Consider the following 17,719-nt stretch of genomic DNA (forward strand, 5'->3'; position numbering starts at 1 on the left):
TATCCTATAAATAAAAGGCTATTGAATTTTTTTAAAATAACATTTATATAATAATAATATTAGCTAGCATTTGTATAGAATCTTCAGGTTTATAAAGAGTTTTACAAACATTATATTATTTGTTCCTCAAAACAACACTGGAGAGTAGGTGCTATTTTCCTGATAAGAAAACTAGGGCAAATGGATACTAAGTAACTTGCCTAGTGTCATGTAGCTAGTAAGTATCTGAGCTCAAATTTGAATTCAGGTCTTCTTGATTCCAGGCCCAGTGCTTTAACCACCCAGTTGCCTTCACTTAGACTGAAATTCAGTGGAAAAGGGGGAAGACCGGATGGGTAGGGCAGGTGGGAGTGTCTTGTTGCCTGAGAAGGATGGTAGAGAGCCTTCTTTAATTCTTTGATCATTGGCCACCCAGGCACCAGAGAAGCCTTCCTGGAGCAAATGGAAGAACTGGAAAGTTCCATGAGGGCTGCCCGGCATCAGCTGCGGGCAGCAAGCGAGAGCGTCAACTGTGCCAAAAATAGTTTGGAGAAGACCTGCATCCAACTGGAGGATATCGAGGCTCTGCTGCTATCAACAGAGCAGGAGGTTCAGCAGGCATCTGGAGCCCTCAGGACGATGGTATCTCTGGGAATCTTAGGCTTCTAGGTTAAAGGCAGTAACATGGCTTAGTAGACGAGACATTGAACTGCAAATCCGGATATGAGTTCTAGTTCCAGCCATGTAACTGTAAGCAAATCACTTCTCTATTAAAGCTCAGGTTTCCTCTCTGTAATGGAAAGATACCTGAACTAGATGGTCTCTAAGGGTCCTTCCAATTCTGACATTCTGTACTGTAAGACCCTCCCAGCTGTGACATTTCTGCCTTCTAAAGCACCTGTGACCTACTGTTTCCTAAAGCCCTTTCTAGCTCTGACATTCTGTGTTCTAAAGTCCCTTCCAACTCTGATGCGCTCTTTCCCAAGGCCCCTTCTAGCTCTGACATTCCAATCTAAGAATCCCTTCCAATTCTGACATTATATGATTCATTCAACACTTAGCACCTGTAGAATTTAGAACAACTTGGACAAAACTGAAGCCTTTAGGTGTGTGCAATTTATTTCTTCCTTTGATCCTTTTTTAAAAAAATAAAGGTAATCCCTCAAGAAGTACCCCACCAGCTCACCAATTGGAGTCATCTAGCCTCTGAGTCTCAGGCTCTGGCCAAGAGGTAAATCGCCTTGCTCTCCCTGACACACTATACACACACTCTCAGATCCCAATTAGATTGTCCTCGCCTTGGAGAAGTGATCATATCTATTTGTATTGGGAGACAAGAAATAGGAGGAATGAGGTGGAAGCTGGTAAAATCTGCTTATAATAAATATTAATTAAACCTGACACTGACTAGCTGTGTGCATATGAGAAAAGAGAGATATTTTCCAAATCACAGGCCCTTTTTGGAGGCATTAGGGTGGGAGATTGTGGGCTGACTAGATGTTTGGTAGGAGAAGAGGGAACATCCGAGCCAGTTTTTTCATTTGTAAAATGAGGATATGGGATGAGGTGATGGCTAGTGTCCTTTCCAGTTTTAAATCTAGGAGCCGAAGAAATTTTAGAACTTGGAGAAACCTTGGAGAACTTGAGACCACTCTTTTAAAGATAAAGAGACTTAGGCCCAGGGAGGGGGAATGACTAGCTTTAAGTCACCTATGTTGAACTCTGGTGATGATTTCAAAGAAATATGCAGCGATTAGGCTGCATATTTCTTTGAAATCATCACCAGAGTTCAACATAGGTTTTGTTGGGGTGACCAGAGGAATATGTGGATTTGGGGATCAATCCATCTTGCTGATGTGGACTGATTGGAGTGTTTTCTTCCCACAGTCATAGAGACATAGCCACTAAGATAGAGGCAGCTGCACAAAGGGCTCTGCTGGCTTCCAATACCAGTTATACTCTTCTATGGAGTCTTGTGGAGGGAACGGATGCCCAGAAGATCCAGCGTGAGCTAGAGGACAAGTAAGTTTTCTCCAAGGAGGCTGTGGATTTAATAGGAAGAGAGAAAAAAATAGAAATTATTGGTTAAAGATTTTATCGACCCCTAGACCATTTTCTCAACCAGTAGCCATGACAGTACTCTATTGCAAAGACATCCTTGTTATTTCATGATATTCTGAAATATCTTCATTTCCTATACTAACCTGGAAACAAGAAGACCCCAAATGAGGTAGGAATGGCCATAAAGAAAGGTGCACACATAGAATGCAGTCAGGAGTTATGGGCATGAAAAGTCAAAGAGCTAAGCCAGTGAATGATTGCACAAGGATTGGAACATAAGAACAAGCATGTAGAATCATAGAACTTCAGATCTAAAATGGATTTTAGAACTCATCTAGCTATGCAAATATCAAGCAACCCAATCAAAATGCCATCTAGTCTACGAAGCCCTCATTGAACCTCAAATTGGTATATATATTTCATCTTGATCTTCTCATATCACTTTAATTTATACAGCTCTGAAAACATTAGTGACTCCATTTTGCCTTTATCCACAATTTTATGATGCTATGTTTCATCTACTTATAAATCACTTGATTTTGAAGACGTTACAGAATTACTTCCTCTCCCAAAGTTCATCCAACTTAAGGAATGCCACAAAACTACCCAACTCCCTTGCACCTCAAATCAAATATACACCATCAAAAAGAAACCAGGTATCTCAGTTCCTATAATCCTATTTTTCACTCCTCCAAATTGTCTGTCATTTAGGTAGAAATCGAATTTTGGAGTACTTGGCTACCAAGAGCCTTGGACCCAATTTGTTTTGCAATCACATGCATTACTAAATAAATTGTTTGTCTGGATGAAACTAGGTCCCCTCCCTCCCCCAATCTAAAGGAGTAGACAATATGCAAGCAATTGTGTATTTGTAAGATTTATACAGAGTAAATTAGAGGTAATCTCATATAGAGGATGCTAACATTGAGGAGGGAAGCCAAGACAGCAAGGTAAGGAGAGAGAGCATTCAAGGAAAGGAGGCAATTCCCCAGCAATTCTAGGCACAAGATCAAATAATTCCAAAATATTAGTTAGAAAGGACCTTGGTAGATGGAAATATGGGCATCTCAGGTTCATGATTTGTGTTGGTTTTGTTCTCATTAGATACCAGGAGGTGCAGAGGGCCCAGGAGGAGCTCAGAACATCCACAGCCCAGGCAGTCAAAGAAGCCAAGAGCGTATTAACATCTGTTCAGCATGTCAGCTCCGAGAGGGCTCGGCACCTAGCAAAGCTCTCCACTCCTGAAATACTGGTCAGAGCATGTTTCCTTCCTGGCTCTGGTGGGTGGGAGTTAGATACTGGGCTTCCTTTAAAAAGGGAAAATGCAAGATTCTAGCTAAAAGCCCACTAGCGTGAACACACACACACACACACACACACACACACACATATACCTTGTTACCCCTGTACTACAAGTGTGTCAGTTTGCTTGGCAAAACCCCAACTGAATTTATTTACCCTTATCCTTACTCTTATTTTTACCTTTCCTTGGAAATCCTTATCAAGGAATTGAGTTCTTGTCTCTGCCTCCTCCTCTAGCCTCTCACACACCTTGCCAGGGACCTGGACAGAAAATTACAGGATCTAGAGAAGACAGTGGCTTCTAGGGAGCAAGTGTTCACCAGAGCAGCCCAGGATCTCTTGGCTACTTCCCAGGGAGAGTTCCAGAAGATCCAGCCCTTTCAGCAGGTGAGATCCTTATCACCTCATTTATCCTGGCCCGGAAAGCCAAGGGATCTTACATCACCCCAGGGGGTTAAGAGAGAAGAAGATGGAAAGGCATTGTGTTCATTCTCGACTCTTCCAGAGTCATTATTTTTACAAAATCATTAAAAAGTTGAACTCAAAAAAATTTTTTTTTTCAGTTAAAGTTGCAAGAACACAGAATGTCAAAATCAAGAGGCCCTTTGGAAAGCTCTAATTCATGTTATAATTGAAGAAACAGGATCTCCAAGGGGAAGTCACTTGCCAGGGTCACAAGAGAATTAATAATAGAACCAAAGTTGCCTAACTCAATGACTATTTCTTTTTCTTTTTAAAATTTTTTTTTTATCAATGCTGTTTTTTAAACTGTCATCACTTCATAATACCCCTCCATAGAGTTTCCTTTGTAATTAAAAAAAAATTAAGTTAAGTGGAACACACAATGGCATATACATATGTGCATATACACACACAAGATATGCATCCCTCTTTCCTCACCCACGTCTTTTTCTCTAACGAGGGAGGTGAAGCTCTTCTGAAACTGAGATTTGTCATTACATTTCCCTATTTTTCATAAGACTTTTGAGTTTTTCATGACTTCATTCTGCCCCTTTCCAAAAGAAGACTGAGGTTCCTCTTGGTTATCTCTCTGCCTGTGGTCTGACATCAGACAACAATTCTATGAGATGTGGTTCGGTAAAATGTTCTTTCCCTTTCTCACCTCTCTCCACAGCTCCATGATGGGGCTGATGCTGCCCTCAGCCTGGCCACCTCATCCATTGCCAAAACCAGAGTCACAGTCAGGGATTCCAAGACTTTGCTGACCGATCTGGAAGGTACAGCTACCCTCTGGATAGGAATTCCTTCACTAGGGGACACCTAGTTCTTTCATTTAAATTCTTATCCATTCTGGTCTTTACCCAAGCTGCTCCCTCTGGCTTTGGGCACATTAAACATAGAATCCCAGATCTGCAGATGGGAAAAATGAGCTGTAAACAGGAAAGGACTTGATACATGAGCACAGAGCCACAATAGAGCTGGAATAGGAAGCCAGGCGACCTGTACCTATTAGAACTAGGCAACCGGTTCTACTTCTCCTTTCTTGGGGAAGAGGTTTCCTGAGAAAACCCCTTCTCCAGGGAACATCTCCCTTCCTCTGTGGTTATGTATTAAGAATGTAGCACACTGAGGCACCACTCCTTACCCTACTTGCATAGAATCCCCAGAAGGAGCCATGTGGGTTCACAGCATCCAAGAGATCTTAACAGCTCAAAACCATACCTTTACTAGTCAAGTAGAAGACACAATTAACTCTACGTAAAGACAATGAAATAGCATAGCAAGGACAGTAGCAATAAAACATTTTTTTTTTCTATAAATCTGGGACACTCTCTAAGATTACACATAACCCTTGGGGGAAGAGTGGATATACAGTAGGAGTATATGTGAAGAAGGACACATATAAGGTAGATGTGTATACAGGATGCACACACCGAGGAGTGTATATATATATATATATATATATATATATATTTTTATATGGGTCATAAGTAGCCAGGGGCTATCTCATAAAGTGATACTGCTGAATCTGCCCTTCTCCCCATATCTCCAGGATATCACTATATTGCATCCTCTGATTTTGTTCCCTGGGTATCATCTTTACAGAAAATGTAGTCACAGTACAACTTGTCATCTCTACTACATCTCTACTACATATATGACCCTTCTGATTACACATAGATACTGTTCATCTCTTCCCAAAGTTCTGTGATTCCTGCTAGTTGATGCTAAGCAAGATTCTCTGGGCATAAAGTTCTTAATATTTCTTCCTTTTAGGAAGAATGGCTAAGACTTCTGCTACATACTTTTTTTTTTTTACTATTTCTTTAAATTTTTTTCAATAAAAATCTTCTCCTTCCCACTTTCTCCCCCTGTCTCCCTTCCTGGGAACTTTCAGATTTTCCTTTCAGCGGAGAAAAAAAAAAACCCTGTTAATGAAACAGAGGACTTCCAAGAATTCTTGATGGAAAAATCAGAGCTGAGTAAAAAATCTTAAGTCAAATACAGAAATCAAGAGAAATATGCAAAAAAAAAAAAAAAAAAAGTAAACATGAACCAGGAACTAAACATAGATAAATTATTCTAATATGAGGGGATATGTCCCTTCCAAATGCTATCATCATTAGAGGTCAAAGAGTCTAATTAAACAGAGGACTTCTGCTGAAAAAGAAAGGAAAACAAAATCTCTATAACAAATATACGTAGTCAAGCAAAACAAATTCCCACATTGGCCATGTTCAAAAAAGCCCTCTCAAACTATACTCTGAGTCCAATCAAAACATAATCTGTAGCATTTTCTAGAGTGTTGTGGAGATGTTGTGGGATGGAATTCAGTTATATTTTTCTTTGATCTACATCTTGGCTCTGCTGTTGCAGCTTTTTTATAAAAACAAAAGCACTAATAACGCAATCACTAGCTAGGAAAAATCTCCAGTGGCCTTGTCCCTCTAGTTCTCAGCGAATGATTTTATGATCCTCTGACCCTTCCCATAAAATGTTATGTTTTCTCAGAGCTTAGACTTGCCAGAAAGATCTTTTTCTCTCTGGAAAGTTATTCCTTGTCCCAGGTGCCAAGGTTTACCTAGTATCTCCAATCTTAAATCTGCTTTTTGAACTGTATACACTATCTCACTTAGAGTCAATCAACCAACAAGTGTTTATTAAGCCTCTACTTTGTGTTAGGCTCTGAGGATACAAGTACCAAAAATGAAACAAATCCTATTCTCCAAGGATTTATATTCTAGTGAAAGAGACAAGACCATCTATATACAGCATAAATATAAAGCAGATACAAAGCAATTAAATAAATATTATTATAGAAAACACAAAATTCCAAATAACTTAAAGTTTGATTTCCTCTTGCTAATCTCTCATTTGCATCTATTTAGCATCTATTTACAATGGAATCCCTGAGTTTTTAAATAAAAATATCTTGATAATTGTATTCAACATAATAGGTTTCCTTTGTAATTTTATGTATTTTTTTTTAATCTGGAAAGAGACCTGGGACCAAAAAAAAAAAAAAAAAAAAAAAGATTAAGATCTATTCTAGATTACAATTACAACAAATTACCTAGCATTTTCCTGGTCCTGGGCAAACCACTTTCTCTTTTCTAAATCTGTTTTGCTCTTCCATGCAAATTAGGGTGGGGGGAAGTATAAAGAAAAGAGAACGTGGAGGACAAAATTAAGTCCAGGGGGCATAGTTATTTTTCTCCCCTTCCTTTTCCCCCTCCACCTAACCACATTCCAGGCTTTTCATATGTATATACAGCTCTTTTGATGCTTTGAGCCAGTTCTGGGTGAGTGGAGGAGGCTGAAGAAGGTCCAGACTTGTCCCATCTGATAAAATCACTGGGGAAGAACTTTAAACTCTGAAGATAAAAGAACAAGGCCTTTCTTTCTCAGTTTTCTTAAACCAAAAGGAGCATTTATTAAACCACACACTTGACTAAGGCCTAGGAATACGAAGAAATGCAAAAATGCTGTCCTTGTCCTCAAAAGAGCTAAGTTAGTTCTAAGTTAGACCTATTGAAGAATAACTAGATTTGTGCAAGAGATATACATATTGAAGGAAGGTGATATGCTAGGGGAAGACCCTAGCAGCAAAAAGGATCAGGAAAGGCCTCCTGAAGAAAGCAGATTCGAGCTAATTTTTTGTTTTTACAAGGCAATTAGAGTTAAGTGACTTGCCCAGGGTCACACACACACACACTCTTAACGAGTGTTAAGTGTCTGCCTCACATTTGAGCTCAGCTCCTAGATTATTGTCCCTAGATTTGTACTAATTTTTGAAGGAATTCAGAGAAACCAAGAGGCAGAGTTGAGGAGGGAAAGCAACTAAAACAGGCCTGGAGGACAGTTAGGTTTTTTCATATCACAATTTTTTTTTTTTTTTTTTTTTTGCTACAAGGAACTATTAAAACACACAAAAGAGAAGAGTGTGGTGGATTAGTTCTAAATTGGAATCCAAAAGGAGTTCAAATCTCAAAACTAGTTATGTGACTATGGATGAATAAGTCAAAGAAAAGTAATGCAAAAAAGATTTTTGGGGGGCTTCAGCTGCCTCCTCCATAAAGATAAGTCTAGTCCGTCAATTAGCATTTATTAAACATTTTCTTCTTAATTAAGTTAATTTTATTCTACATATTAAATTTTATATTTATGGCTTATTAACTTTATTAGAAATTAATTAATTAAGTATTTGATAAATTAGCATTTATTACACATTTACTTTATGCCAAAAATGGTACAAAACCCTACGGATACAAAGAAAGGCCAAAAAAAAAAAAAATCTCAGCTCTCCAACCAGTCACCAACCAGTTAGAGACAACATGTAAACACTCTGTATACATAAAGATAAATACAGAATAAATCCAGGGTAGTTTTGGAAAGAAGGAACCAAGATTAAGAAAGACTGGGAAAGTACTAACACTTTTAGTATTTTTCTCAGTCATGGGGATCAAATGAAATAAATTATCTCAAGTTCTTTGTAAACCTTGAGGTGTTATATAAATGTCAGTTTTTATCACTTCCAAGTACATTTTCTAGTAAAAGGGACCTTTGTTCTTAATAAACATCATTCCAAGTTTACATTTCTGAATTCTTAGCTTGCTTCTGGGACCTTCCTTTACTACTAGTTGATGTTTGGTTATAGAGTTCAAATCCAACCTCAAAAACTTCCTTCTTTGTAACCTAGGGCAAACCTCTAAGTGGCTCAGTGTCCTCACTTGTAAAATGGGGTCAATAAAGTCACTTATCTGTTTTGAGGATAAAATATTTATATGGTGCTTTGTAAACCTTTAAGTGCTATATAAATGCTCATTTATTTTTTCTTGTTCTAAGATGAGCTAGAAAAAAAAAAAAAGCCTCACTTTGTTCCAAGGGAGATGATTTTTTAATGTTTTATTAATAACTCTTGTTGAGAGACTTCAAACACAGACCCTGGGCATGATTTGTACAAGCAGATACTTTATGGTGTTTGATTTTACTTTAAAGGAATAACCTCTCTTTTCCATAGATTTGGGGTAATTGGGCAGAAAGCTTGAATTTGAACTTTGTATCACACAATAGTAACTGTGTGACCCCTTGATAGATCATTTAGCCTGATTCAGCTTTAGTTTCTTCATCTGTAAAATAGGAATAATAGTTGCAACTACCTCAGAGGGTTGTTATATGGATCGAGTCAAATCAACAGAATTTATTGAGCATCTATGATGTGCCAAGCACTGTGTAAAATACTGGGGATACAAAGAAAGGCAAAATGAAGATTAAATTTAAAGCAATGTTACAAACTTAAAAGTGCTATATAAATGCTAGACATTATTAAATAATCATGCCATTCCTCTGCTCAAAAATTTTCAAAGATGGGACAGTGAGGTGGTACAGTGGATAGAGCACCAGCCCTGAAGTTAGGAGGACCTGAGTTCAAATCCAGCTTCAGATACTTAACACTTCCTGGATGTGTGACACTGGGCAAATCACTTAACCCCAATTGCCTCAGCAAAAAAAAAAAAAAAAAAAAACTTAATCATCGAAGGCTATTTACTAATTAAACTTCAAATTTCTCTGTATACCAAAGTCCTCCACAATCTGGGACTACTCTATCTTTCTGGCTTTTTTTTTTAATACCAGTCCCCTTTATGATCATTGTAGCTCAGCCAAAGTGGACTCTGTCTCACCAAACTCAAGCTATAATCTCATGCCTTCTTGCCTTTGCTCATGTTCCTTTAATACCTTCCACTTCTCTCTTTGCTTGTTGATTAATCAGTGCCCATATGTCACATTCTCCATGAAGTTTTCCCTGAGCTTTCTTTCATGAATCTTAAATAGATTTTTTTTACAACTTTCTGATATATCTATTTCATATATTATTAGGTATTATCAGACTAAAACCTTCTTGGAAGCAGAACCTATGTCAATTTAAACTTTACATCTGTTTCAGCACCTAACGCAATACATGCAGTGGGCATGTTAATAGTAACTCACATCCCCCATTCCTTTATGCTGAACACTTTCTTTCTTTTTTTTTTTTTTTTAATGGATTTTCCTTTTTTTTTTTTTTTTTTTTTTTTTTTTAAAAAACTTTTATTTACAGGATATATACATGGGTAACTTTACAGCATTAACAATTGCCAAACCTCTTGTTCCAATTTTTCACCTCTTACCCCCCCCCTCCCCTAGATGGCAGGATGACCAGTAGATGTTAAATATATTAAAATATAACTTAGATACACAATAAGTATACATGACCAAAACATTATTTTGCTGTACAAAAAGAATCAGACTCTGAATTATTGTACAATTAGTTTGTGAAGGAAATCAAAAATGCATGTGTGCATAAATATAGGGATTGGGAATTTAATGTAATGGTTTTTAGTCATCTCCCAGAGTTATTTTTCTGGGCATAGCTAGTTCAGTTCATTACTGCTCCATTAGAAATGATTTGGTTGATCTCGTTGCTGAGGATGGCCTGATCCATCAGAACTGGTCATCATCTAGTATTGTTGTTGAAGTATATAATGATCTCCTGGTCCTGCTCATTTCACTCAGCTATGCTGAACACTTTCAAGAAGAGTTGAATTGTATCCCTTTCACTAAATTATACAGTAAATGATGTAGCAGTCTTGTCCCCCATCCTTACATTCCTGAGAAATCTGAGAACTTTTGGGAGACTCTCTACTCTGTGGTTGTATTTGTTCCCTTGAGTTTTCCCCCACCTCAAGTTTCTGTGTTTTCAAAACAACATGAAATGAATAAAAAGATTTTTTATGGAAAATAATAATGAGTTCGTAAGAAAAATATAGTTCTCTAAGGTTTGCAAAATACCTTCCTCACAAAAATCTTGAAAGGTAGGAAGTACAAGTACTTTTATCTTCATTACAAATAAGGAAACTAAGCAAATAGCTTTTAAGTCACTTGCCCCGGGTCACACAACTAATAACCAGATCTCCCTAGTCCAGATGAAGGCTTCTTCTACTCTCCAATGATGCTTTTGTTGAATGAATGAATGAATGAATGAACAAGTAACATCTAAAGCCAAAAGTTCTAAGGGTATTGCTTGTCCCACTGTTGTTTTGTAGAAATGAGAAAAACATTTCCACAGCCCAAGGACCAGGCTTCTCTAAGGAGAAAGGCGAGGATCATCCAAGACAAACTCATTGGTGACACCCAGAAGAAGACTAAGCAGGCAGAAAGAATGCTAGGAAATGCTGCTTCTGTCTCCGCCACAGCTAAGAAGAAGGCCAAGGAAGCTGAACTACTGGCTAAAGAGAGTACAAAGGTCAGAACAGCTAATGCTTCCCTTGAGCTGCTTGTCCTTCTCACCCAGTAGAATGGTATTGGGTCAATCAGATCTTCCTGCTTAAATTGGAACCCAATTCCAAGAGGAGTTTCTTCCTCTGAGTTGTGTCAACCATTCTGTAACTAACATTATTTTCCACTCAGGAGAAGTCTGATTGGATATAGAACTTTTGTCTAATGGAAAAAGCTATGGACTAGGAATGCTATTCATAGATCCAAAGCTGGAAGGTTAAGTAGTCTAGGGTCACAGAACCAAAATGTGTTGGAGATGGGACTGAATCCAGGTTAGCTCTCTCCCCAGGACATAATACTGCTCTGCAGTTATCATTCATGGAGTGGGACAATTGAGTGAGATCTTGTTCATGTGGTGCTTTGGGTTCCTAGGCCTTGTTCACATAAATCATCTTTCATCAAATGGGGGTAATTAATTCAGGTTATTCTTTAGCTTGTCCTATTCTCCTCCAGCATTCCAAAGCCTTGCTGAGGGAAAGTAAACAGCAATACCGACAAGCAGTCAAACTTGCCAACCAAGCACAAGGAGCCCTGCGAGACATCTCCAGGCAGGTGATGGTGTCCAAGGACCGAAGGAAGGAGATGGAGAAAATTGAATGGGTAAGTTGGTCCTCTCAAAGTCCATTTAATTTCTTCCTGGTTGGTGGTTTCTCTGTAATTGGTTGCACATGTGTATCTTAAACTCAACATATCCAAAACAGAATTCATCTTTCCCCTAAACCTCTCCCTTCTATCTTTCCGATTACTGTTGAGGGCATTCAATCCTCCCAGCCCCTGAGGTTCTCATTCTAGGTGTCACCTTCGACTTCTCACTATCCCTCACCCCTTGTATCCAATCTGTTGCCAAGAACTATTGATTTCACCAATGCAATTTTTCTCCTCTCCTCTGACACTGCCATCATCCCAGTGCATGCCATCTTCCTCTCTTGCTTGGACTATTGCAATATTCTGCTGGTGGGTCTGCTTATCTCATCTTTCCCAACTCTAATCTCTCCTTCATTCTGCTGTCAAAATTATTTTCCTTAAGTACAAGTTCAACCATGTCACTCTCCTACTCAATAAACTACAGGGACTCCCTATTACCTCTAAGATCAAATACAAAATTCTGCATTTGACATTAAAAACCCTTCATAAACCAGCCATCCCTCATCTCCCAGCCCTCACACACCTTTACGGTTTTCTTACACATATTTCCTCTTCTTCCCTCTCTCCCCCATTAATATTGTCCTCCTTACTGTTCTTTGAACAAAATACTGTATTTCCACTGACTTCTTTAAGTCCCAATTAAAACCCACCTTCTTTTTTTCCAATAGTATTTTATTTTTCCAAATACAGGTAAAGATAGTTTTCAACATTCATTTTTATAAGATTTTGTGTTTCTGGCAGTAGGTAGAATACCAGCCCTGAAGTCAGGAGGACCCGAGTTCAAATTCAGCCTCGGATCCTTCACACTTACTAGCTATGCGATTCTGGGCAACTCATTTAACCCCAAATGCCAAGTAAAAAAAAAAAAAAAAAAATTGTGTTCTGATTTTTTTTCCCTCTCTTTCCCTTATCTCTCCCTTTCCCAAGACTGCAGATAATCTGATAGAGATTAAACATGTACAATCCTTCTAAACATATTTCCACATTTATCATTTTGTACAAGAAAAATCAGACCAAAAGGGAAGAAAATACAAGAAAGAAAAAGAGTATATTTATTTATTTTTAAATTTTTATTAAAGCTTTTTATTTTTCAAAACATAAGCATGGACAATTCTTCAACATTAGCCCTTGCAAAATCCTGTGTTCCAATTTTCCCCCTTTCTCCCACACTCTTCCCTAAATGGCAAGTAGTCCAATATATGTTAAACATGGTAGAAATATATGTTAAATCCAATATATGCATACATATTTATACAATTATTGTGCTACACAAGAAAAATCAAACCAGTAAAAAGAAAAAAAAAAAAAAGAAAAGCAAAATAAAATGCAAGCAAACAACAACAAAAAGAGTGAAAATGCTATGTTGTAGTCCACACTCAGTTTCCACGGTCCTCTCTCTGGGTATAGATGGCTCTCTTCATCACTGAACAATTAGAACTGGTTTGAATCATCTCATTGTTGAAGAGGGCCATGTCCACCAGAATTGATCCTCATATAGTATTACTGTTGAAGTGTACAATGATCTCTTGGTTCTGCTCATTTCACTCAGCATCAGTTCATAATAAGTCTCTCCAGGCCTTTCTAAAATCATCCTGCTGATTGTTTCTTACAGAACAATAATATTCCATGACATTCATATACCATAACTTATTCAACCATTCTCCAATTGATGGGCATCCACTCAGATTCCAATTTCTTGCCACTACAAAGAGGGCTGCCACAAACAGTTTTGCACATGTGGGTCCCTTTCCCTCGTTTAAGATTTCTTTGGGATATAAGCCCAGTAGTAACACTGCTGGGTCAAAGGGTATGCACAGTTTGATAACTTTTTGAGCATAATTTCAAATTGCTCTCCAGAATGGCTGGATCCATTCACAGTTCCACCAACAATGTATCAGTGTCCCAGTTTTCCCATATCCCCTTCAACATTCATTATTATCTTTTCCTGTCGTCTTAGCCAATCTGACAGGTGTATGGTGGTATCTCAGAGTTGTCTTAATTTGTATTTCTCTGATAGAAAAGAGAGTATTTAAAGAAAAGTAATATTTTTTTAAAAGGTGAAAATAATATTCTTTGATACACATTTAGTCTCCATAGGTCTCTCATAGCATTTTCCATCACAAGTCAGTGGGAATTGTCTTGGATTATTGCATTGCTAAGAGCTAAGTCTATCATATCATTGACCATGACATAATCTTACGTGTACAATGTTCTCCTAGTTCTTCTCTCTTCCTTCAGCATCAGTTTATATGTCTTCCTAGGCTTTTCTGAAATCAGCCTTCTCATCATTTCTTATAGAACAATAATATTCTATTACATTCATATGCCATAACTTATTCAATCATTCCCCAACTGATGGGCATGCTCTCAATTTCCAATTCCTTGTTATTACATAAAGACCTGCTACAAATATTTTTTGCACATGAGTCCTTTTCTCTCTTTTATGATTTCTTTGGGATACAGACCCAGTAGTGATATTGGTAGATCAAAAGGTATGCACAATTTTATAGCTCTTTGAGTATAGTTCCAAATTTCTCTTTATAATTATTGGATCATTCCACAACTCATCCAACAGTGCATTGATGTCCCAGTTTTCCCACATCCCCTCCAACATTTGTCAATATCATTATATTTTCTAAAATCCCTTCTTTCACAAGAACCTTTTCACAACCCCTATTAATTCTAATGCCTTCCCTCTGTTAATTACTTCCTATTTATCCTTGTTTGTATAAATTTGTGTGCCTATTATCTTCCCAATTAAATTATAAGTTTCTTAATGGTAAGGATTGTCTTTTGCTTCTTTTTGTAGCTGTATCACCTAGCACAGGGCCTGACACAGAATAGGAAATTAATAAATGTTATTGACTGGCTGACTGACGTACCTCATCTGTCTCTTTTGGAAGGTAGGGACTGGGTTGAACAAGGTGGAAAGAAGCATAAGGGAAGCTCGGATCTCCCTGGAGATGGACATCAAGACCTTGTCTATTCTGCTTACCAGACTGGGTAAGAATTGTGTCTTTCAGGGTACTTTCTCCTCTGTCTCCCATGGAGGCCTTCGTCACCACCAATAAATCTATCCAGGAACTTTGCTTAATGCTGTTTGAGGATGCAGATAGATGAGATTCAATCCCTGTCCACCCTGAGATTACAGTTTAGAGGAAATATGGGATAAGACTCATGACAAAATCATTCACAAAGTGTGTGGTTTGTGCCATGTGAGTGCCCAATGACTGGTATAAATTGATTGAAGCTGGGTGGCACAAAGGATGGATGCCCAGCCTGGAGCCAGGAAGACTCATTTCCCTGAATTCAAATTTGGCCTCAGACTTACTAACTGTAAGTCCCCAGGCAAGTCATTTGACTGTTTGCCTCAGGTTCCTCTTCTATAAAGGGAACTAGAGAAGGAAATGGCAAACTACTCCATTCCCTTTGCCAAAAACACCCCAGATGGGGTTAGGAAGGGTGGGAAGTCACTGAAAAAAGCCTGAACAACAGCATCAACAGCAGAGCTATGAGAGATCCCAGTGGGCTGGGGTGTTCAGGAAAGACATCATAGAGAGAGAGGATGATAGGGAAAGTAACCAAGGAATTCCAGGTGAAGGAACTCTGTCTCCCCATGTGGATGGGAGAGTTGAGTAGAGTCATGACAAGTACATTGACTGTCCCAGGGTCCCACAGCCCATCCTATCCAAGACAGGATTAACATTCAAATCCACCCAATTTAGAGGCCAGCTCTTATTCCCGATCCCGGCTTGTCCCTTGCCTAGCAATCTTTTTTCAGGATTGAATTTCTTTCCATTCTATTTCATTCACTCATATTTAGCATCCTGTGCTGGGAACTAGGGAGGTACAGATGATAAATGGCACAGTACCTCCCTCTGACAGTCTCCCCATACGTGTGTGTGTGTGTGTGTGTGTGTGTGTGTGATACACATACAAGGTTGAATGTGATTTTCTGGAAAGAAAGATCCAAAGGAAAAATCGAGGAAGAAGAGAATACTTTCTGCTGGGGAAGGGATGGGGACCAGAGAAGCGCTCCTGGAAGGAGATGCCAGCTGAGCTGGAGAAGGTCCTTCATGAAGCACACTAGGCTGAAAATGGAGCCCAGCCAAAGAACGCCTGGCTCTGGAGGAGGATGGTTTGGCCATCCTGGAGCTGCTGACCCCACAGAACGATAAGCAGGGACAGCTGGGGCTCTGTGTTGGGAAAACTGAGAGACAGTATCTATTCTTCCCTCTTCTTCCCTCCCCATCCCAGGAAAGCTGGACCCTTACCAAGCTCTAGCTTCAGCCCTGAATGAGACTGAGCAGAAGCTGGAGCCACTGAGGCAGCGCCTGGACGGGCAGGGGCCCCTGCAGGATAAACTGAGCCTGCTGGAGCAGGAGGCAGAGCAGCAGGAGCTCCAGATCCAAGACTTGGAGAGTGACCTCAAGGAAATCCAGGCAGACAAGCAGAACCTGGAGGACATTCTGCACAGCCTGCCTGAGGGCTGTGCCAGCTGGCAGTGAGAAGCCAGCCCGAGGGGTCACACCACGCCCAAACCCCTGAGGGCACATGCAGCCCTGTGTGCATGCACGGGGGACCCCAATGTGTGTACACGTCCATGCCGGCACACGGGCACCCATGCCCACCCTCACCATACTGCACACACACACTGACATCTGTACAGCCATCCCCGTCCACAAGGGTCCCTCCAGCCCGCCGCCATCTGGGCAGACCAAAACTCAGAGATATGGGTGGTGCATCCATAGCAACATGTCACACGCCCATCCTGCTGAGTACGTTCACTGCCATACTACTGTGTGCATGTATATGTACTTTTCTGTGTACACACAGACCAATACCAACCTGTGCTTCTATAAATAATCAGCCGTGCACACATTCCTATTCCTTGAATAATGTTTCCTGTTCTCTCCTCCCTTTCACAATCAGTGTGTACACAACCACGTGTGGTTATGCTCATTCATGGGGGCTCACACTCATGCCAGTATGGGCACACACGCCCCTATTGGCACATCCCCACAGACAGGCCTCTCCCCGTACTATTGCTTGCATGCACATGCCCATCTGCACACAGGGATCCGTTTCTGCTGCCAGGTGAGCTGTAGGTGCTCCTTTTGCTTGCCAGCCTCAGATTCCCAAGGAGAGTTACTACCAACTCTCAAGAGTCCAGTGATGAGTTGACAGAGTTCTTGATTCCCTTGGGCCAGGAGCACTGACAGGTGCTATTGATGATCACTGGAAAAACTGGACAACTGGGGCCGCAGTACTTAGAGGTGTTCCCCCACCTTATCCTTTTCCATTTTTTCACCTCCTGGCTCTCTAGCTCCCATCCAGATTAGGATCAGTGGCTCCTCTACGCCCATACCCCTCCCCACCACCCACATCCATTTCACAGATTGAGAAACCAAGTAAGAACATAGGGTTTCTCAATGGTATAACTTGGTGAAACCAAAGGAATTGGGAGTCCACTGCTTGACCAGTTAGGCAGGTCTGTAGGGGTTTTTCCCTCCCTTCCTCCCTCCTTTCCTTCTCTCTCTCTGCCTCTCTCTCTTTGTTTCTGTTTCTCTCTCTCACTCTCTCTGGCTCTATCTCTGTCTGTCTCTGTCTCTGTCTTTCTCTCTCTTTCTCTTTCTGTCTCTGTCTCTGTCTCTCTGTCTGTCTCTCTTCCTCTGTCTCTCTCCCTGTCTGTTTCTCTCTCTCTCTCTCTCTCTCTCTTTCTCTCTCTCCCTCTCTCTCTCTCTGTCTGTCTGTCTGTCTCTGTCTCCTCTTTCTCTCTCTCTGTCTCTGTCATATTATACTGGTGCTTAATTCCTACTTCTTGGAAATAATTACAGTCTCCTAAGGAATTCTCCCCATTAGCCCTTTCCATTGCACTGAGACCCTCTTACTATTTGATGCCACATGGAAGTCATTTCTAAATTGCCTGCACCATGGAGGGAACAAGGCTGCAGGT

The 17,719-nt window shown here is 39.9% G+C and overlaps 1 protein-coding gene across 2 annotated transcripts in view; it reads left to right on the top strand.

Annotated features, from left to right (window-relative positions):
• LAMC3 (laminin subunit gamma 3) overlaps positions 1–16,514 on the top strand; it is a 74,419-nt gene extending 57,905 nt beyond the window's left edge. For both annotated transcript variants that reach the window (XM_023494294.2, XM_031954850.1), the window contains 10 exons: positions 416–621; positions 1,134–1,210; positions 1,867–2,001; positions 3,145–3,292; positions 3,580–3,729; positions 4,478–4,580; positions 10,887–11,086; positions 11,572–11,718; positions 14,667–14,766; positions 16,021–16,514. In XM_023494294.2, the coding sequence (XP_023350062.1) occupies positions 416–621; positions 1,134–1,210; positions 1,867–2,001; positions 3,145–3,292; positions 3,580–3,729; positions 4,478–4,580; positions 10,887–11,086; positions 11,572–11,718; positions 14,667–14,766; positions 16,021–16,271 (1,517 nt within the window). In that variant the 3' untranslated portion in view covers positions 16,272–16,514. The remainder of the gene's footprint in view (positions 1–415; positions 622–1,133; positions 1,211–1,866; positions 2,002–3,144; positions 3,293–3,579; positions 3,730–4,477; positions 4,581–10,886; positions 11,087–11,571; positions 11,719–14,666; positions 14,767–16,020) is intronic.
• The last annotated feature ends 1,205 nt before the right edge of the window (positions 16,515–17,719 follow it).

This window comes from Sarcophilus harrisii, chromosome 2 (genome assembly GCF_902635505.1).
Source record: "Sarcophilus harrisii chromosome 2, mSarHar1.11, whole genome shotgun sequence".
In the NCBI taxonomy this organism is placed as follows: Eukaryota; Metazoa; Chordata; class Mammalia; order Dasyuromorphia; family Dasyuridae; genus Sarcophilus; species Sarcophilus harrisii.